The sequence below is a fragment of the Eptatretus burgeri genome, chromosome 9 (genome assembly GCF_056783735.1).
Source record: "Eptatretus burgeri isolate ZD-2024b chromosome 9, Ebu_testis_v1, whole genome shotgun sequence".
Taxonomy (NCBI): Eukaryota; Metazoa; Chordata; class Myxini; order Myxiniformes; family Myxinidae; genus Eptatretus; species Eptatretus burgeri.
Genome location: NC_140969.1, coordinates 84,935,209 through 84,957,706, shown reverse-complemented (window position 1 = coordinate 84,957,706; position 22,498 = coordinate 84,935,209). Strand labels below are relative to the sequence as shown.

At 40.5% G+C, this 22,498-nt stretch overlaps 1 protein-coding gene across 7 annotated transcripts in view; it reads left to right on the top strand.

Annotated features, from left to right (window-relative positions):
- ALKBH6 (alkB homolog 6, nucleotide demethylase) overlaps positions 1-22,498 on the top strand; it is a 116,183-nt gene that overhangs the window by 27,290 nt on the left and 66,395 nt on the right. For 6 of the 7 annotated variants that reach the window (XM_085895888.1, XM_085895889.1, XM_085895884.1 and 3 more), the window contains one exon: positions 10,699-10,759. The exons of the other annotated variant lie outside the window; for it this stretch is intronic. Coding sequence is in view for 3 of the 6 variants with exons in the window: in XM_085895884.1 (XP_085752010.1) it covers positions 10,699-10,759 (61 nt within the window). In the remaining 3 variants the exon portion in view is untranslated. Of the gene's footprint in view, positions 1-10,698; positions 10,760-22,498 lie in introns of those variants that run through there. 7 annotated transcript variants of the gene reach the window in all.

Genomic DNA, 22,498 nt, shown 5'->3' with positions numbered 1-22,498 from the left:
GGGGTTAGAGACTCATCCACAGCTGGGAAAAATGTGCACCACCAGTTTGAAACTCTCGAGCATCTGTGCAGTTTGGGTTTATGGCTAGTTGAAAAGATGTTTGGTTGTACAACCTCATATGGTTTTCACAGCCAATGAATTACGACCGAAAATGAGGCAAGACATTTTCATAAATTATGAGAAGATTCATCAATTTGCCTCCTATTGCTTTAAAAGGCCATACATTTGTTGCATAACCAGATGTGGTGGAAATTCTAATCAAAACAAACTCAAATCCACACCACTCCCCCTGAAGAGTCTGTGTCTCCACCATCCCTCACCATTTTGCCATCTTGCTAATTAATATGGACCCATGATGGAGTAATGTGAATGTGATTTGGATGCAAAAGAAATTGGCATTTTTGGTGAAATGCGCTTGTATTGGGTCGAAGCTTCTTTATTTATACAAGTCGAAGCAACCTTGCATGCCTTTGAGCATGATGTGCATGATGTGCACGTGCGAGTGTACGTAGAGTTCTGGAAGCTTTTGAAAGGTTTCCACAACAGATGGCACAGCCAGTAAAATAGAGAAATTGTGCTTTGGTAACAGCTTGGAAAGATGTGAGTTTGCTTGCCACTGCTTTGAAATGAAATCTGTATGGGATGCTTTTCAAATGCAAATTGTTTTCTTTTCTCGTCTGATGTGATGCGTATTTGGGTCGTCCTTACTTTTGAAGTTCAGATGTTCAACACTCTCACCCCTTCATTTTGTTCCAATAAGTGGTTAACCACTTCAAAACTTTATTAACCAAAACATTGAGTAATAAAACAACAAATTAACTCGGAAAATGAAAAAGCAATCATGGAGAAATGAAACTCATGATGCGTTAATGCGCTTATAGTTGAGGTGTTCAATGTGAGCACCCCCACACAGACAACATGCATTCACTGAATTGTGAAGTTTTCAATGACGTTTCTGCAAGTTTTAATGCTAACTGCTGCCTTCAGATCAGGTTCAGATCTGGGGTGTTCCTTGGAGACGTTACCCTCACAATCTCTCAGAGGAAAAAATCCAACGGATTGAGATCGGGGCTGTGTGGCGACGATTCATTTTCCATACGCAAGCTGAGAACTCTTCGTCTGAATTTTTGACGCAGAAAGGCAATTGTTTTGTTGGTCGTATGTGGGGTAACACCGTCTTGCATGAAACACTGTCGCTGGAGGGCTTTCTTTGTTTGGACTTTCTCGATGTAAATCGATGTGATTTCTTCGGACTTTGCATGACTGACTCACAAACTCGTTCCATGTTTCCTTCATACTGTTCACTTATTGGGTGACCGGACCTTCCCTTGTTGATGTTGAGAATTGTCCCTTCACTTTTGAACTTTTTGACACGTTTCTAAATGGCTGGCTTGCCTGGCTTGTTTCTGGGATGTGCTCCATGTTCAGTACAGAAGCTCGTCTGGACGGAAGCAATTGATTTGTTCTCAAAACACCACTTGACAATGTTTACTCTTTGCTCTGTAGAAAACGTCATTTTTTCCATAGAATACTTTGGTTATGATTGAATGACTTCTCCAAAGATCATTGATCACTCCTGCAAAACAAAACAAAGGTAATGATTTAAAGTACAAATGTCATTTGAAGCGGTTAACCTTTTATATACAAGTATATGTACAAATAAATATTTCACACCAAATTTTATCCAATTAACATTTAGGGCAGGGGTCGGGAACGTGTGGCTCGCGAGCCAGGTATGGCTCTTTTGATGATTGCATCTGGCTCGCAGATAAAATTGGAGTTTGAAACTTGGAAAGCCCAATATTTCTCACAGAAGCTTTACCTATAGTTTGAATGGTGTCGTGCTTCATTCACGTGCAGGGCTGAACTTGGCAGAAGGAGAGAAGAAAAAACACCTCCGAATTGTCTGAAGCGGTTTTTGTTTCGTCCAGTCATGCGGCCGACACGAGTAGTGATTTCGGTTCCTCCAATGACGTGCCGCCGCCGAGACGCGTCACGGAATTCATCTCGACCAATCACGCGCCACCGCTGAGGCGACTCGTGATTTCGGTTCCTCCAATGACGTGCCGCCGCCGAGACGCGTCACGGAATTCATCTCGACCAATCACGCGCCACCGCTGAGGCGACTCGTGATTTCGGTTCCTCCAATGACGTGCCGCCGCCGAGACGCGTCACGGAATTCATCTCGACCAATCACGCGCCACCGCTGAGGCGACAGCATCCCAGAGTCGGCCGGCCGCGCCGCACCTCTCGAGTATGTCAGCCCGTGCGCAGGCCAGCCAGACTCACTTGGGTCAACATCTCCCTCTCTCTCTCATTTGCTCAAAGCTAACCCTTCGATGAAGAAGATGGCGAAAAGAAAAAAAGATGAGGAGTATCATACATTTCAGGACGAATGGGCCGAAGAATTCGCCTTTGTGGAGAGAGCAGGTTCTGTGGTGTGTCTAATTTGCAATGACAAAATTGCATCGATGAAACGGTCGAATATAAAGCGGCACTTCGACACGCGCCATGCTACCTTTGCATCAAAATACCCTGTGGGAGACAGCAGAAAGAAAGCGTGCCAAGAGCTACTGAGCAGGGTGCAAGCCAGCCAGCAGCAACTCCCGCGTATGGACCCGGCAAGGTGACTATAATTCCGCTCGCTTTGCTGGATCTTTAGCAATAGTGAGGAACGTAAAACCATTCACAGATGGCGAGTATGCTAAAACGTTCATGCTGGATGTCGCCAATGAACTTTTTGATGATCTTCCGAACAAAGACAAGATAATCAAACGGATACAAGACATGCCTCTGTCGGCAAGAACTGTTCATGATCGTACCATCATGATGGCAAACCAAGTGGAGGAAACGCAAGTGAAGGACATAAATACAGCGCCGTTCTTTTCCCTGGCTTTGGATGAGTCAACAGACATAAGCCATTTGTCGCAGTTCAGTGTGATTGCAAGATATGCTGCTGGTGATACACTGCGAGAAGAAAGTCTTGCTGTTCTGCCAATAAAAGGGTCCACAAGAGGTGAGTATTTATTCAAGTCTTTCATGGAGTTCGCTCAAGAAAAAAATCTACGAATGGATAAACTTATCTCGGTGTGTACTGATGGTGCTCCGTGTATGGTGGGGAAAAACAAAGGATTTGTGGCGCTTCTCCGTGAACATAAAAATAGACCCATCCTAAGTTTCCATTGCATTCTAGACCAGGAGGCACTTTGTGCTCAGATGTGTGATGGGCAGCTTGGCGAAGTGATGTCGCTGGTCATTCGTGTGATCAACTTTATTGTTGCCCGAGCCTTAAATGGTCGCCAGTTTAAAACACTGCTGGATGAAGTTGGAAATAACTATCACAGTCTGCTTTTGCACAGCAATGCGCGTTGGTTGTCAAGAGGGAAGGTGCTTAGCCGTTTTGCGGCTTGCCTCAACGAAATCCGGACTTTCCTTGAAATGAAAGGGATTGAGCATCCTGAGCTAGCCGAAACTGAGTGGCTCCTCAAGTTTTACTATCTCGTGGATATGACTGAACATCTGAACGAGCTCAACGTGAAAATGCAAGGCATTGGAAATACAGTGTTATCCCTTCAACAAGCCGTGTTTGCTTTTGAAAACAAGCTGGAGCTCTTTATCATGGATCTTGAAACAGGTCGTTTACTACATTTTGAAAAACTGAGACAATTTAAAGATGCATGCACAGCAAGTGAGCCCACTCAAAACTTTGATCTCCACCAGTAAGCTGGCTTCACATCCAGTCTCCTACAGTCATTCAAAGCACGCTTTGGAGAATTTCGTGAGCACACTCGTCTTTTTAAGTTCATCACCCATCCAAACGAGTGTTCACTGAACACAGCCGACCTGAGTTACATTCCTGGTGTCTCCGTCAGAGATTTTGAAGCAGAAGTGGCTGACCTGAAGGCCTCAGACATGTGGGTGAATAAGATCAAGTCACTGAATGAAGATTTGGAAAGAATCGCACGACAGAAAGCAGAGTTGGCGAGCCAGCACATGTGGACAGAAATGAAAAAACTTCAACCCGAAGACGAGCTGATTATCAAAACTTGGAACGCGCTTCCTGTCACATACCTCACACTGCAGCGTGTGAGTATTGCTGTATTGACCTTGTTTGGATCTACGTATGCATGTGAGCAGTCATTCTCACATCTTAAAAACATCAAGTCCAACCTACGATCACGTCTAACGGATGAAAGCCTCAACGCTTGCATGAAGCTTAACCTCACCAAGTACCAACCAGACTACAAAGCCATCAGCAAATCCATGCAGCACCAGAAGTCCCATTAATGGTGAATATTATAACAACATTATTTAAAAGAATAAATTCAGAGGCTTATTATACTCACATTTAGTTGAATTCAGTCTTAGAATATATTATATGGCTCTCACTGAAATAGATTTCCAAATATTTTGCTTTAATGGCTCTCTGAGTCAAAAACGTTCCCGACCCCTGATTTAGGGGTTGCTCAATAAAGTTGAAGTTTTACTTTGTGGCTCAAATTATATCTGTATATCCTGAATATGTTGAACATTTCTTGGTGGCAACCATCCTCGAAGTGCGATTTAGAGCACCTGGATCCAAACATCATGCACGATGGATGGCTAAGGCATATGCCCTCAAGATCTGGATGTTTAGGAGACGGTTTAAATTAACTCGACATGAGGAAAAGGAATTTGTGACATCTGCATCGTTGTTCGAGTCTACCTGAGACCATGGTTACATTTATGCTCCTCCAAATAACCTTAATTTCCTAAAACATCTTAAATATCAGAAGGGTGAATTCTGCCCTTTCAAAATGTACCTGTTCTATATTTGCTGGACATCTATGTAATCTCAATGAGGGGTTCATTGGTTTGGCATTATTTCATTCAGCCGTATTCATAAGAGTCTAAACGAGCAATGGTAAAGGCACTAAGTGAAAAGGAAGACATGGATTAACCTCCAAAGTGAATCCAGCTGAATATCAGGATGCAAGAGGAATGTCAATTGAAGATTTCCACAAAGAACACAATGGGACTATTTCAGATGCCTCAATTGCAGCTGTTTTTTTTTTTTTTTAGGGAATCTGACCTTGAGTCATGGAAGCTCAGAGAGGATTACAGGGAGGCACTGCAGACAGTTGAACACTTGAAGGTGGTAAATGAAAATGCTGAAATGTGTGTGCTTTTTTGACAAGAATGCCATCATTACAAAGAAAGAACAGAAACAATTTCTCCTTCAAGTTGTGCAGGACTGTAGAAACCTCGTCCCAACAGCAAAAAGGAAACTAGAGTGAAGTCGATGGCACACCATCAAAAATCCCCACACTTCCCACCAAAAGCAAAGTTGAAAGGTGCAAGGAGTTCTACCAAGAATGACCCAATATCAAATTTTGAGTTAAAAAAAATTCCGTTTGACCCCTGTGACCCTACGTCATCACCCACTGGGGCATGAGCCTCGGATGGAGGCGTCAAATCCAAAAAGTCATTGCATATTTCATGCATCCCCCAATGTTGATTGAAATGTTTCGTTTTTTTTTTTAAGTTTAGTTTTAAAATGTTGCCGTAATTGCATTTTTTGGTATTTGACCTTTTGACCTCACCTCAGGGGGTGGGGCCAAAAATGCACCTTCTTGCCATGTGTTGATCATAACTTCCAAATTTGGTGAATTTCTAGCCGAGGAGACAGCGTGACGGATAGACCGAGCTGATTACAATATTGCCCCGTTTTTGTCAATAAGCATGGGGATAACAATATCAATGTCAGTGATTAACCACACCAAGGGAAACCAGGCTGCTCCAGTCCAGATCTTCAACCTCATTGTGAAACCTCGAAATATCATCCAAAATGGATTAAATCTGACTGCTTTTTTATTTTATTTTTTCTTAATTAAATCTCTGCCATCGAAGGTGGGCAGAGGTTATGTTTTTACCCATGACTATTTGTCTCTCTGTTAACAGGATATCTCAAAAGGTTGTGGGCAAATTCCGATGAAGTTTGGTGGACAAAGTTGGGTGTGCGACAAGAACAAATTAATTCGATTTTGGTGAAGATCTGGATCTGGATCCGATTAAATTAATTTTCATATTTAAAGTGATTTCGTATTGAAAGGTCGGAGCAAATATAAAATATATATATATATATATATATATATATATATATATATATATATATATATATATATATATATATATATATATATATATATATATATATATATATATATATATATATATATACACACACAAGCATGATATTAAAAAAAAGTTGTGGATAACTTATGACAAAACTTGGTGGATGAGTTGGTCAGGTGACAACAACAAGCCGATTAAGTTTTGGTTTAGATCCGAATCCAGATCCGGCCAATCGGTGAGATCCAAATTGTAAACTGTTCAGCCTGGCGGAGGGAGGTATGTGTTCTACCGAGTGCCGTTATAGATTTTTTTTTTTTTGTATACATAGTCGAGGCTTGTGGAGGAGCTTGTACACTGAACGGATCAGGACATAACAGACAAAATCAGGAAGCAAAAGTAACAGTAGAGATGCACCCAAAAAGAGCAGTATTGAGAGAGGGGAAACATCAACAACAGAGCTGAAGGCCAAGGTCGAGGGAGACTTTGACAAACAATGGGGGGCAGGAGAGGATGCATATGGATACAGAAGGAAACTCCATGGAGGGAAAACTAAATTTGGAAGAAGGAGGGATTGAGGTGGGATTAATAACGATAGAAAAGATCATGGTTTTGGATTGGGGACCATCTGAGATGGTGAACAGATATCTTGAAGACATGGGGAGGTAGAATGAGATTGAAGAGAATGTGGAAGTTTGTTCCATTCGTGGGGGAGGATGGGAGAGGAACAAATGAGAGTGGAGGTGAGCAGTGATCCTGGATTTAGGTAGTTTCACCAGAAGGGGGATGATTGTGGACCGTGTGAGACCTGACGGAACCTGGGGGGACAAAGCATGGAGAGAGAAATGGGTGCAAGACCAGAAGGAGGCGGCAGAAGATAGACCATCGACCTGTCTGCAATGGCGAAGAGATAGGTCCATAGACTCGGCTTCATCATGTGAGATTCCAATAATCTTGAAGGCCTTGGTTTCCATGGTGTTGAGATGAGGCAGGGGAGCCAGCCCAGAGGGGAGAGCGGTACTCCATCAAGCTGTGGATGAAGACCTTGTCTGAATAGTTCATGTGTACCAAGGAAGGACTTTATATGACGGAGGATCCCCTAGTCAGCATCTGGCTTTGGAGGCCAACTTTGACATGTGCTTTGCCCAAGAAAGATCATGGCTGATCGTGAGACCGAAGAGTTTGAATGACTGAACTTCCTCAAGAGGATTGGTAAGAAAGTAGATTGTGGTGTGAGGGATAGTGAGAGTGTGAGATTTGTCAGGATTGAAAGACGTATTCCAAGTGTTTGACCAGTTTGTGATTTTGTCAAGATCTGAAGAGATTGAAGAGGCTGCAGCCTGCTTATCAGAAGGATGAATGATGAGGGATGTCATGGCAATGGGTGGATTCATCAGCAAATAGATAAAGAGGATTTTTCAGAGAGAAAATCGTTTCATATACATTGGAGCAAAATTAGGGGGTGAGAGCTTTGGAATGTTTAACTTTAAATTTTACCTGCAAATAAGCACCCTTTCATGTGTCGAACAAAGAGAATGTGGGATGTTGGAATGGTTCAAAAAGCCAGTCTGTCAGGTTAAATTGACACGTCGTGATTGTTGATTTGTCAGCACTCAAACAGGAATTTGTGATTCTTTGTAGCTGCAAATTAATTTTGTGTGACAAAAAGGCAGTCCAAGCAGTCTGTGAGTGACCAGGAAACCTAGGAATCGTTCAAGTTGTTTATTTTAAGTGGCAAGTACAGGAGAAGGGTAGTCATTTGGCATGACCTCCTGCAACGAAGGAAGGGAATGAGAGTTCTCCTTCATGAGTGGATTCTCATCACATGCAGACCAGATCAAGTGCAGGGCAGGCAGATTATTCCACCCCTGAAAGTCCTTAACATGCCAGCTACTAACTAGCAATTCTTCGAAGACGAGATATCGAATGAAGAACTATTCCTGATGGTTAAAGTTGGTGTTGACCTGCATTGGCGAACAGGTAGAAGAATGCATGCAATCAACAGGACATTGATTGAGGTATGCTAACTGCCGTGGGAAATGAGCTTACATTTCAGGCATCGACCATTTGTCAGAGCAAAATCGGTTTTTTATCTTGCCAAAACGAAGTTTTTGCAAGATATGTTAGTCAGCTTGTATGTTTTTTTTTTTTTGTTTGTTTGTTATTTCGCCAAAACGAAGTTTTGCAAGATATTGTTACGTTTGAGGGGGGGTATGCATTCAAAGGGTAATTAGGATGTTTAATTAGGTATGCCATGCTGTTTGAGTTTACCAGGATCTCGATGTAATAAGTAGCAATTCAGTGGTGATAAGTTGTCTAGTAAATGTTCATTTCTTCAAGGGGGGAAATGATAATTGTCACGTAATTAGATAGGGACACGGGATAGGTTAAGTGTGTCTGCGTAAACCCCTTTTGGTATTCTCTGGAGACTGGCCGTGACGTCACAGGACAGTGCAGCGGATGGCTCCGCCCCGTGATCACGATTGGCAGAAGGCGACGGCGGTGGGCCAATAAACGGCTCGATTGGAAGTGACGAGGACAGGAGGATAAAAAGGTTCTGTTCGGGGTCGAAAAGGAAGAGGAAGAAGATTACAACCAAAAGATCGTTTTTTTTTTGGTGTAGAGGCTGCTGCGCGGAGAGCGTCCTTGTTGTTGTGCTGGTTCGATCGTGTTCTTGATCGTGTCTTGGAGCCTTGCTGAGCCTCGTGCCTCACCTTGGTTGGCTCTGGGGTTCTGCTGACTCGGAGTACGGGGTCGAACGGCGGGCGGACCTGCCTCCCTCTCCTGCTCGCAACTTGGCGCCAGAACTGGTTCCCTGGCGGCTGTGAGCGGACTTGGGCCAAGACCAGGAGGTCGACAGCACCACGGTTTCTCCTGCCCCCCCTGACGAGAGCAAGGCCAGCTCGTCCGACGCTGATCCAGGGTCAGTTGCGTCCACACCACGGTCCAGCCTGACCACCAGAAATAGCTACGTTGTGTGTGTGTGTGTGTGTGTGTGTGTGTGTGTGTGTGTGTGTGTGTGTGTGTGTGTGTGTGTGTGTGTGTGTGTGTGTGTGTGTGTGTGTGTGTGTGTGTGTGTGTGTGTGTGTGTGTGTGTGTGTGTGTGTGCGTGCGCTTGGCGCCTTAGAAGGTTTGAGATCTCTATATTCATTGGAATTGTCTGTGTTTTTCCCCACGCCCGATCCCACACCATCCCGTCGAATCGCCCCGGATCCCTCTTCTTTCCGAGTCTTGTTATTTCTGGTTAATAGTAAAAACGAATAAACATCATCAACTCAGTGAAAAGTGACGTGCCACCTTCCTCGTCCCGTTTGCGGTAGAGCGATTAGAACCGCCATGTTTGGGTTATAAATAAACAAACCGCCTCCATCGTTTCGGCTCATTCTACGTTGGTGGGACTGTTCAAGTCCCGTGGACGTCACAATATGTTAGTCAGCTTGTATGATTTTTTTTTTGTTTGTTTGTTTGTTTGTCTGTAATCACGTATAAAAATTCTGCAGAGCACAGTTATCATAGGAAATTTTTGTAACTTCGCATATCAGAGACCTATAGAGGTCCCTTTCAGTGCACAAAATTTTGAAGGTCAAGGTCAAAGGTCAAGGTCACTGTCGCAAATCAGGGGAGTCGACGAAACCCTTATTTTTTGAGTAATTTTGATCGGATAGTCTTCAAACTTCATGGGAATATAGTTCATGGTCTGGCGCTCAGCTGATTAATTTTTGGTGGCGATTGGCCTTGACCTTCATGGTTAGCGCCTGAGGTCAAACATATTTGACCCCAAGGTCAAATTTTCAAGTTTTAGGAACGATATCGTGTAGTACCTCAAATTGAACACCTCTGAGTGCTTTCTAGATATGTCAAGCTTGAGACATTATGACGTCATTTGGTGACGTTATGAGGCAAACGCATATTTTTCATGGTTACTCTGTAGAACGATTCTCATCGGAATCTCTCGTAGGCAGATATTCCTCAAGGAGTCGCTCCTGGTGGATAGCAGCTCTGTTCACCTCAGTGTGACCTTAAAGAAGTCACACGTGGTCACCTTTTGGCAAGATACGGGTCACCCTAAGGGTGACATTGGTTTTTTTATTTTTTGCTTGGTGAATGTTAACGCCCTTTTTCTCCAACGAAGAGTTAACGCCCCAAACATCAACTTCTCCTTGTTTTCCACAGAAGTTAGCATACCTTGATTGATGCCCTATTGATTTCATCCATTCTTCTGAGATTGGCTCAACTTGCTGAAGTTTTGAATCCAAATCCTTTCATACTGTTGCATTCAGCTGGATTTTAACCCACAACCTCCAGGATCCCAGTCCAATGTCCTCACCAATAGGCCCCACTATGCCCACAAGTTTGCCACCGAGCTGATTAAGCCGTGATATATGCCCCATTTTGCGTTTCTCAGCTGTATGATTCGTTCGTACACGCCAGCTTGTGGTGGTTTGTGTGTCTGCACGGTTTGTATATTCCAGCTTGTCAAGTGCATGTCCACATGAATCATTGTGTGAGCTCAGGGGGTGATGTTTCTTTCAGTTGTTGATGGACATGCTACTTGTAACTCTGTATTATTGGGTTGCCTTTTCAAAGGTCTACTCAGCTCCCAAACCCAAGTGGACACAGCTCTTGGGACGAAGACTTCAAAACTGGGGTATGAGAGGTTTTCACTGCACATTACTAAAACGAATAACTATTTAATGAATGCACAAAACAATTAGTTTCGTAGTTTATTATTCTGTTTTGTTGTGATTTAAGCCTCATCGAGGATAGTGTTGAAGGATTGCGTGCAGGAAGGACGTGGGAAACGGAAGACATCGTTGGTGTTTTCACATGAATTATCAAGTTATTATAAGCAGATTAGACATGACTTTTGGGATCTTGAACCTGTAATCTCAGAATCACAAACCAAGTGCTCTGACAGAAACATAAACCGATTAGAATTATGTTCTTTGTTCAAATCTGACATTTCCATTGAGTTGCCATGTTGAACTGTACCATGGTCGTATCGCACGAGAGTTGGGGATTTTATAGGTGAATGAAAACTCGTAACATTTGCAAGGATGAAAATTCATTCATGAAATTGGTTTCAATGGTGTGGTAGTGTTTCAAAATAGAAACTTGTATCCACAGTGCTGATTGATCTGTGTCTGCATTTGACTGAAGGGCAATTCACATTATCCATCCACAAGTTGTAAAATTTTCATACTCCACCCAGATGATACACACATCCCCCTTCCTTTTGTGACCTTTCTCTTTTTTTCTTTTTCTCTTTCTCTTTTTCTCTCCTTCCCTTTCTGTTTTTTTCTCTTTCTTTGTTTTTTCTCTTTCTCTTTTTCTCTCCTTCCCTTTCTGTTTTTTTTCTCTTTATTTGTTTTTTCTCTTTCTCTTTTTCTCTCCTTCCCTTTCTTTTTTTTTTTTCTCTTTCTTTGCTTTTTTTTCTTTCTCTTCTTCTTTTTCTCTCTTTCTCTTTCTCTTTCTCTTATTTTTCTTTTTCTTTTTCTCTCTTTCTCTTTTTCTTTTTCTCCCATTCCCTTTTTTTCTCTTTCTCTCCTTCCCTTTCTTTTTCTCTCTTTTTCTTTCTCTTTCTCTTTTTCTCTCCTCCTTTTTTTTTTTCTTTCTCTTTTTCTTTCCTTCCCTTTTTTTTTTTCTCTTTTTCTTTTTTTCTCCTTCCCTTTCTGTTTTTTTCTCTTTCTTTGTTTTTTTTCTTTCTCTTTTTCTTTTTTTTCTCTTTCTCTTTCTCTCTTTCTTTTTTCTTTTTTTCTTTTTTTTTCTTTCTCTTTTTTTCTTCTTTTTTTCTCTTTCTCTTTTTTTTCTTTTTTTTTGTTTCTCTTTTTTTTCTCTTTCTTTTTTTTTCTTTTTTCTTTTTTTTTTTTTTTTCTTTTTTTCTTTTTCTTTTTTCTTTTTTTCTTTCTCTTTTTTTATTTTTTCTCTCTCTTTTTATTTTTTTTTCTCTTTTTCTTTTTCTTTTTCTCTTTTTCTTTTTTTCTCTTTTTCTTTTTCTCTCTCTTTCTCTTTTTTTTCTCTTTTCTTTTTCTCTCTTTCTCTTTTTCTTTTTCTTTTTCTCTCTTTCTCTTTTTCTTTTTCTTTTTCTCTCTTTCTCTTTTTCTTTTTCTCTCTTTCTCTTTTTCTTTTCTCTCTGTCTCTTTTTCTTTTTCTCTCTTTTTTTCTCTCGTTCCCTTTCTTTTTCTCTTTCTCTTTTTGTCTCCTTCCCTTTCTTTTTTTTCTCTTTCTTTGTTTTTTTTATTTCTCTTTTTCTTTTTCTATTTTTGTTTTTCTCTCTTTCTCTTTTTCTTTTTCTCTCCTTCCCTTTCTTTTTTTCTCTTTCTCTTTTTTTTTTTCTCTCTTTTTTTTTTTTCTCTCTCTTTTTTTCTCCTTCCCTTTCTGTTTTTTTTTCTTTCTCTTTTTCTTTTTTTTCTCTTTCTTTCTTTTTTTCTCTCTTTCTCTCCTTCCCTTTCTTTTTCTCTCTTTCTCTTTCTCTTTTTCTCTCCTTCCCTTTCTCTTTTTTTTTTCTTTTTTCTCTCTTTCTCTTTCTCTTTTTTTCTTTTTCTTTTTCTCTCTCTTTCTCTTTCTCTTTCTCTTTTTTCTTTTTCTTTCTTTCTCTTTTTTTTTTTTTTCTTTTTCTCTTTTTTTTTTCTTTTTTTTTTATTTTTCTTTCTTTTTCTTTTTTTTTTTTTCTTTTTCTCTCTTTCTCTTTTTCTTTTTCTTTTTCTTTTTCTCTCTTTCTGTTTTTTTTTTTCTTTTTTTTTGTCTGTTTCTTTTTTTTTTTTTCTTTTTCTTTTTCTCTTTCTCTTTTTTTTTCTTTTTCTCTCTCTCTTCTTTCTTCTTTTTCTTTTTCTTTCTGTCTTCTTTTTTCTTTTTTCTTTTTCTTTCTGTCTTCTTTTTCTTTTTCTTTTTCTTGCTTTTTTTTTTTCTCGTTTTCTCTTTTATTTTTTTTTCTCTTTTTTTTTTCTTTTTCTTTCTTTCTCATCTTTTTTTCTTTTTCTTTTTCTCACTTTCTCTTTTTTCTTTTTTCTTTTTCTTTCTTTCTCTTCTTTTTTCTTTTTTCTTTTCCTTTTTCTTTCTTTTTCTTTCTTTCTCTTTTTTTCTTTTTCTTTCTTTGTCCTCTCATGCCTCCTCCAAGCTGTTAGTGCGCTGCATGTGGTGTAATAATGGCTGATTGTGTCGAGTTGTGAGTTGCTCTGCTTTGTTGTATCTTTCCACTCCCTTTTCGCCCTCGTGCCAGTTGCTGTCCTTGTGTATGCTTTCTCCAATGATTTCATTCTGTATTGAGACCAGAGAGTGCACACAGTAGGTTTTGTTCGGGTGCTTTTTCAGAACCTCCCGGTTTTGAGGCCCTCGTTCCATCTGCCGTGTTTGCTAGTTTTAGCCAACGGTCTTTGGCTGCTTTAAATTATTTTTGAACTTCGTCCATATTATTTTATTCTTCCTCCACTTGCTTGCGCTGCTTGTGGTAGGTTTCTTTTGTTGACTTACTTTTTTTCTTTTGTTGAAATTATTTTAGCTGTGGAAAACACTCGTTTGAATCGTAGCATGTACGAGTCACTTACTCGTAAGCATGGGTTTGTTTGCGATCCTCCGAGGGAGGTAAAGATTGAGGACATGCTGCTGGCAAGAGGGGAAAAAAAATCGTTGGCTCACATAACATCCATGCAGCCTCTCGTATGAATAAAAAGGTCGTTGTGTTTGTTTCGGAAGTGCACATGGTCACCTCCATTGTGAAGCAAGGCCTTATCATACACCCCGACCTGTTTCTCATTGTATCCCCATTAGACACACCTGCGGTTAAGGTTAATGTGTTTAATGCTCCGCCTTTCATCAGAAACAATGACTTGTGTGCTCAATTGAGCAAGTTCGGTTCGATGGTATCAAAAATTATGATGCTGCCGATACACTCAAGAAATGGAGAATTTAAGCATGTGATGACTATTAAAAGAGTCCTTTACACGATATTGCTCGAAAATGAGCAAAAGCTAAACGTAGTTTTACATGCAAAAATTAATGGTCATGTGTATAAAATGTCCATGGACGTCATGATGTACGGTCACGCGAAGAACTCCTGTCCCAGTTTGATGAGACCATCAGTGAATCGAGGACAGGAGATTGCAGATCCTGCCGCCCCCCTCCCTCTTCCCCACGTAATGGGATGCGTGAAAGGGAAGAATCCTCTTCACCACCTTTTGGCGAGCGGGAAGCAGTAGACCCTTTCTCTCTACCTACTAAGGTACCAGAAGTGGTTGGTCCCTTCAACTCCACTGTACAGGACTGCACTGATGACAACATGGAGGGATTTGTAACAGTGTCTCTTAAAAAAGGACAAAAACGTTCACGTCTGGTCGTCAAGGATACAGAGGCAGCACAAAGTAAGATACTCGTGTCAAATGTGCCGAGCTTGCAAGATGCATCTCACATGGAGAATCCCTCTTTGGGACTGGAAACTTGACCGGAACCGATTATAATTGAGTAATTCATTTGCACCACTTGCTGAATTGCTTGTTGAAGTTTGTGAATGTGATTTATAGACATTGAGAATACTCGGGTTTCTCAGAAGGCTACAAGTGGTTATATTGATAACCATGGTGTCTACAATGACAATAATGGAATTGTCACTGAGGTGTACGCAGAGGTGTGTTGTTGTTATGACAAAGCAGATAAGTCGAAGAGCCCATCGGGAAACCTGTAATTCTGCCATTGTGGAACAAAATTGAAGGGATGGTAAGAACGAAGCTGCATGTGAGAGTGGGCAGCTAAAAGGGAGTGAAAACGATATGAATGGTTCGAATTCTATGGACATTTGTGATTTAGAAATAAGTGTGGATCAGGAAGAGAATGACAGATGATGAGATTGAATTTGATGAAACCTCTTCTACCCTGTCAGTTAGTGGGTGTTGTGCCCAAGTGGATGATGATGGAGTCACTGTCGTTGCAGAAGATGAAATTATAAAGTTCTTCAATGAAACCTTCAAGAAAAGGCATGTTAGAATTTGGGATTTTTTCCCCAAATCTTCACACCTTTCTAAAAACTGCAAGAAGCATGATTCATGAACTTCGGCAAGTCAGGATCTCAGAACCTCAATTGCAGCGGTTGAGAAAGTATGCCACTAAGGCCGGAAAAGAACTCCAAGAGTAGTGTCTGCAATTTCTCAAAAATTAGCATAATGGGTTTGAGGGTAATAAAAACTAATAATAAAATGTTGGTAATTAAACTTGATTAAAAATGCATGTATTGTTATAAACCTTTAATGGAAAATGCACTCGAATACGACATGATTATTATTATTCTATGTGCTTGAACATGTATCTCTTTTAATATGCATTTTAAATGAACTTGTATCTCTTTTCTGTATTGAAAGGTGATTAATCTGCATAGTAAAGGTGTCAAAAACTGATTAACCTTTCAAGTAATCTTTAATTATTATTCAGTATAATAATAAGATTGCCTGTTGTTTGAACTTATTGCGTGTGGAGTATCGACTAAGTACTGGGATGAGGGGCAAAATTTTGGTGTCCTGTCTGTTTACCCTACGTCACAGTCTCTTTTTCATTATCTGTCTACCCTACGTCACAGCGTTACGTCGCATCTATGTTCGACTCACTCATATGCCACTCGCTCTCTGATCTTAATTAATCCCACCACACTTGTCAAAACCTTGTCTAAAATACAGATTCCTGTTTTCGCATCTATGTTCCATCATAATTACACAATGGCTCAACACGCAATGCACGGACTTCCACTTGTTCTGCTTACTAAGGGATTTAATGACATAAATAATATAAAGCACCAGCAAGTCTAGTTGAGCCTTTCCACAGTAATGGGTAACCATTGTATTTCATACATAGTCCACATTAAGTGTGTCCAGTTTATCTTACAAATGAGGGGAAATAAATGACTGACCCTCCACTACTGGAATCCAACAGTAAGAAGATAATCTAACCCAGCACAATTTATTGATGGGGTGTTATTCGCGTTTTCGCGTTGGCTCTCGTAGTGATGATTATTAAACGACCTCTGACCTGCCTTCTGTAACAGATGTGACTTTGTACCGCAATCGGAAAGCCGGATTTTTGTACAGCTTTTACGGCGATATGGACTTACCACGAATGTTATCCTTTGTTACACATTTGTCAATTAGGTTAAGTTATGTTGTCACTAAAATAACTAGAGGGGGAGCACTCAGTAGAGTGCAAAACCTCCGCCGCCAATACTGCTAGGTCACTCAAGTGAACCTGATATCCTATTAATTCAATTTGACGTCAACAGTGCTCAGAGTTATAGTTTGCAACTTTCCCTTTTACTTTTAACTTTTACATACTCAATTCATTCGTCATAACTAGATTCCTTGAGACAGAAATTGATTTTACGTGGGTATATCCACCTGAAGTTCCAAAATCAGCCACAATTATAATTTTGGCATGTTTTTTTTGTTGGAAATCACTTATAACATGTAGGAATGCAAAAAAAAAATTGAAATTTTGTTGAAAAAAAGTTGTAAAATTTTGTTTTTTTTCGGGGGGGGGGGTTGGAAATCACTTAAAACATGTAGAAATGCAAAAACAAAAATTCAAATATTTTTTCAAAATGGCCGCCATAGTGGCCATATTGGACTTTTGACCAAGTACAAAATCTAATGGCATGATCCTTGGACCATACCTAATCCCCCCACCAAGTTTCGTCGAAATCCGTCGAGGAGTTTTTCCGTAATACTGTTCACAAACAAACAGACAGGGGTGAAAACAGTAACCTCCCTCCATCTTCGATGGCGGAGGTTAACAAGACCGTATTTTTAAAGGTTGTGCAGCTTGAGCATTTTGTTTCTTTCATGATGAATTTACCGATGGCATAACGATTGTTACTCTGTTTTCAACCCCCCCAGCATTCACATTAAAGTATATTTTTGGCAAATTCAGGGTATGGGATATCATAAGTAAAGTCTTTTTACACGTATAATCTAAACCAGTCTCAATCAAAAACGTATGTGTTCATATAAAAGTCTTCGTAAATCGATGTAGTTTTTAATACAACACTTAATAAAAATATTTATTCCCATCACAGTGAATAAAATTTTATCTGCACGCTTTAATTTTAGGACAATAGCGGGTTTTGCTATAAATAGTATATATCTACATTTATATACACCGCAAAACATGTTGGTGTTATTCTATGGATACATTAGGAATTCTGTGATAGCTCCTGAAGAGAAGACCCTTAAATGTACCATATTAAGGCCCTGTCACACCTTGACGATTCAGCCAGTGTATGCCTGACGTATGAAAAATTTGGCTAAAACGCTGGCACACGTCGAATACGTTATGGGTAAGTTTGTATACGTTAAGAGCACGCTGGCATACGTCGTTGTACGCTGGCATTCGTCGTAGTACGCCGAGCTGTTAGACAAATTTTCCATGCTTGAAATTTTTCGACATATGCCAGCGTATGACTCGCACGTTCCGCATAACGCTGGCCATAAGTTGTAGGCACGTTACGCGATCGTTGACACAAGTCGACACACGTTACTTGTAAGTTACTCATAAGTCGAAACACGTCGAGGTAATGTTTAGCGTACTCAAAACTTATTTCTAACCTTTGAGTAACGTGTTGTAGGCACGTTACGCGATCGTTGACACACGTCCACACACGTTACTTGTAAGTTACTCGTAAGTCTAGACGTGTCAAGGTAATGGTTCGCGTCAGTGTTCCAGACTCCCTGTTTTTTGTTTTTTTTCTTCGGTATGACGGTGATGTTGATGCTTCGATTTCTAGTGCGGTTATAATAAAATATAATTCATAGGCTGCCGCTCAACGATTTAAATCATAACCGCACGAGGAATCGAAGTGTCAACATCACCGTCATACCGAAGAAAAAAAACCAAGGAGTCTGGAACACTGATGCCAACCATTACCTCGACGTGTTTCGACGTATGAGTAACGTACAAGTAACGTGTGTCAACGATCGCGTAACGTGCCTACAACTTATGGCCAGCGTATGCGGAACGTGTGTCATGCGCCGAGTACGTCGAAATTTTCAACATGCTGAAAATTTCTCGACGTACTCGGCGTATGACGACGTATGCCAGCGTACTACGACGTTTACCAGTGTGCTCTTAACATATACAAAACTTACCCATAACGTATTCGGCAAATTTTTCATACGTCGGAATACGCTGGATAAAACGTCAAGGTGTGACAGCGGCTTCACACTTCGATGTCTAGTGCGGTTATGATTTGAATCGTCGAGCCGCAGCCTATGAATAGCCTACGCCACGTGATCGTTGACAATACGCTGCCGCGCTATGCATAAGTTAGACTATTGTTGGGCATAGGTTGTGAACGCCGACAACACGCTCAGCATCCATGCAGCAGTGCATTGCAAATCAGGTATATTTACTTGAATTTGTGTGAATGCACGAGATTCAGATATATATCTATATACCAGTTCCATGTTTAGACCTTGAACTAATAAATACATGTCCTTGTGTTTGGAACTGATCATCAGGCAAATTGCTTGGAATGTGGAGGTCTGTAACACAAAGAACATGTACCTTGCCAATGGCATTATCATGCATGAGATCTTTATGATGTGCATTAAGAGATCTAATGTTAAGATGCCCCATCAACACCTTATCATCATCAATAGAATTATCATGGAATGGATGATAAGTCTGGAAAATGCACTCATTTTTCATGCGTTCCATTTCTTGCAAAGCATTCTCATTTACTTTGATAATTTTTGTATCAAAGTTAATGATTTGTAAGCCTTTCATAGAAGTGCATCGGCTTAACATGGTGTAGACAAGACCTTGTGCAACACCTGGCACATTATCAGGCTTTGTCATGTCTGCAACAAGTTTCATATGTGCTTCCTTGGGATTTGTGAGTTGTCAATCCCCAGGCAAGTGTTCCTGGATATTGCTTGCGCTTAACTGGGACTGCAGCTCTGAAAGATTAAATTTGGCTACAATTGCATGTACGGGAGTGACATCTTTCAGATGAGGAGGATTTTTTTTTCCTCGCCTCCCTGCCAACTTTGGGATTGTCAAATTTCACATAGATTGTGCCATTCAATGGATCATTGGGATCAATACTAATCTGAGTGATAGTCCCAATAGCACCATTTACAAGACCATCCATAATATCAATGTTTCTGGTCATTAAATATCTGGCACCAACAGCAATGTGAAGAACAGAATGAAGACCTCCTGTTTGATGAATATTATCATCACTGATGGACACAGCCACTCTCTGTGTAACCAAATCTTTCCGAGAGTCTAGACATTTTATCTGAAACGTTTGGGTTTCTAAAGTGCTCATCATGCAATAATTGTGAGATTTAGCCTGCTTGTTGGTCATATATACTCTCACTGAATCTTGAGGAATTGAGACATTGTGTTGCAAATTGCGTAATGCATCACAATGTCATCAGCAGTACATTGGTTAATGCGGAGCCTTGACAACATCTGTGCAAATGCTGGGTCACCTTTTTGTCTCACAATCTCCTTTAATTCATGCAATTTAAACAAATCATGCCAAATGTTTGTTGCAAGGACTTGATACCCACATTTTGGGGATTGATACACAGGCCTACCTCCAACTGGATTTAACTGCATAAAATCTACAGCTAGAATAGATACTCCACCAAACGGAACCTCATTTTGGAACAGAAGTTGCAGGGTTCTATTCAAATGCTGAAAATCCTGAGCTTTCAACATGGAGATTTAATCCACAACCAATATTTTCAAATATGCCAATTCACACCTCATGGTGTTAAGTTGTTCATATCAGGGTGGCAGATAGTAAAGGGACTGTCCCTTTTTCTTGACAGGAAGCTTGAAAGCTGAATAAATTGTTGTGCCACCTATGTTGGAAGCAGCCTTTCCTGTTGTAGCAGTCAGCATGACCGTAGGTTTTGATGTGTCAACACTAGGCTGACGTAGTGCATGTATTCCAGACTGAAATACAGCATTAATCAAATGTGATTTGCCTACACCACCCCTCCACTCAAGAACACATAAAATCCGTCTGGTGGTTCTTTCGTGATTATGGACAGTGTTGTATCAACACACCATTTGTAAATGAGATCATGTAACTGCCTTTGTGCTAAATTCAGAGATTGAATGAGTTCGCAATATTTGTCGTCAGGCAGAAACAGGTCATTAATTTCAACAGAATGCCGCACTCACATTTCGGCTAGTTTTATAAGTATTGGCATTTGTTGGTTCGTGTTCCAAATCTGGCAATCCAGAATTTAAAATGGAAAATTCTTTTTCCAGATAAGCATTCTGTTCCTGGTTTTCTTGTTCAGTTTCGGCTGCAACTGCATTCCAAATGTTAACAGGAACATTTTCTGGATCAAAATCATCCAGAACATTGTCTACTTCAGCCTGATATGGTTCATATTGGCGGATTGTATCAACAATGTTGTCCTGAACCTCAAAATATTTGGCTTTGAATGTACCCGTTTTTAATTCTGATTCATCACGCCATGGGAGGTAGAGAATCAGAAGACGGTGATAATATTGTTCACTGTCTTCTTCCAGCGGAACAAAATGGTACCGCAATATCAGTGGCGTCTTCCTTTGACGCATTTTGCCTAATCCATTTTGAAGTGCGATTCATGTTGATGTAGTCTCTTGTTCATCATCTACATCTTCATTTACCTCTTGTGAGTCCTTTCTTACCATTTCATACTCTGTTGCAAATTTTGCAAAGCAAATATCACCCAGAGTGTTTGGCCAAGCACCATATTTATCCAAAATGTTGCTCAAGAATATATCTGGATCATCATCATCCATGTGTTCCAAAATGGATCGAGGTTTCAACATCCGAGTCCTCTCTTTTCCAAAATCAGTTGAAACAAACTTGACACCAGGGGAGGACACCTTCATTTGAATAGACAGAACACGGTATAATGCTTCATGTTCCGACACTTCCCTGGATTTAAGAAAAACTTGGCCAACATGTCTGAGTTTTTCTTTTGTGTCCCTATGATCAGCCTCCTTTGTGGCTTTTCTCATCAATTCACTCATAGTGCGTTCTAGCTTGCACATATATGATGTTAAATATGCTATACATGCCCAGATGTCTGTAATGAACTCGATGTCCATGTTTGCACGTAAAACTCGCAGCAGAATGGGATTGTAGCAGGTGATAAATACATCTGCAACATCCCGCTTATATACAATTTGGGTTTGGCAATGAGGCATATTCCTTTTTCATCACCATAGTTGCATGCTTTTTAGCTTCGGGAGATTGTTCAGGATCACAATCGCGTGCAACTAATGTCTTTGGAGCTGGCAGCTCAGGAAAACTGAACCTACAAGCCACCTTTTTCTTCTTTTTGCATGTTGTGTGGTGATGGTGCTGTAAGCTAGTCACCAAACGATGTAGTTCAGGGTCAGCAGTAGGGTTAGTTATTGTACAATGCACATGTTTGTCAATAAATGACACAACTGCATCATCAGTATCTTTGTCAATGGCAGGTGCATCTTTGACATGGACAGCCGAATGGAAATGTGCAGTACCACGACCTTGCATTTCCAACAGTCGGTCAAAGTTAAGAATTTGCCCAATAGGATGGACGCCACTCAGAATCGCATTTGACCTGATTCTGACCTTTGCATCGCATTTGACCTCTGCAGCTGACCCAGTGATAAAAAATGTATATGGCCCCAACTGGCGGAGTTTAGCCATCATGTCAAGCTGCATTGTTTTCCAATATTGAGGAGTTCCACGGACTGATTTGAATGTAGCATAAACCTGATCATCGCGAAGTAATCTGACTAAATTGTCACTGTTGTTTATGTCACGAGCTTTGAGATTTCCATGACGGTGTTTCCTCATCTGAATGTTGATCGAGTCGTTTATTCGATTCATTTCGATCCAATGTAAGGATTGGAATATATAAGGCGTAGATTGAGCAAATCGTGGATCTGATGACATCAAGCGTGCATGGATATACCTGCTTACAGTGAAGCTAACATCCCTTTTGTCTTTAAAAGTTCCCTTTCCAGTTGGTAACAAACCAGGAAATGCCATGGCTTCCCATTGTGTGTCTGTGTAGACACTAATGGGGCGTTGACCTTCTCCAGGAGCCAGATTAAATATCTGATCAGGGCTAGCATCTGCACCATCAATTGGATGCATACAGGTGTTAGCATTGAGGCTGGCCTTTCGATGAAGTTGATCAACAACATATTGCGGATTGTCTTCGTTAACCTCATCTTCACTGTCAATGATATATTCACTGGCTGCAGTGTGTGAATCATTTTGTACAGTGCTATTTGAAACCCCAATATCGGGCAATCCTGATGTATCATTGATGTCAGGCAAACCTTGTATGATATTCTCATCAATCTCGGCCAAGCGTGATATATCATTAATGTCAGGCAAGCCTTG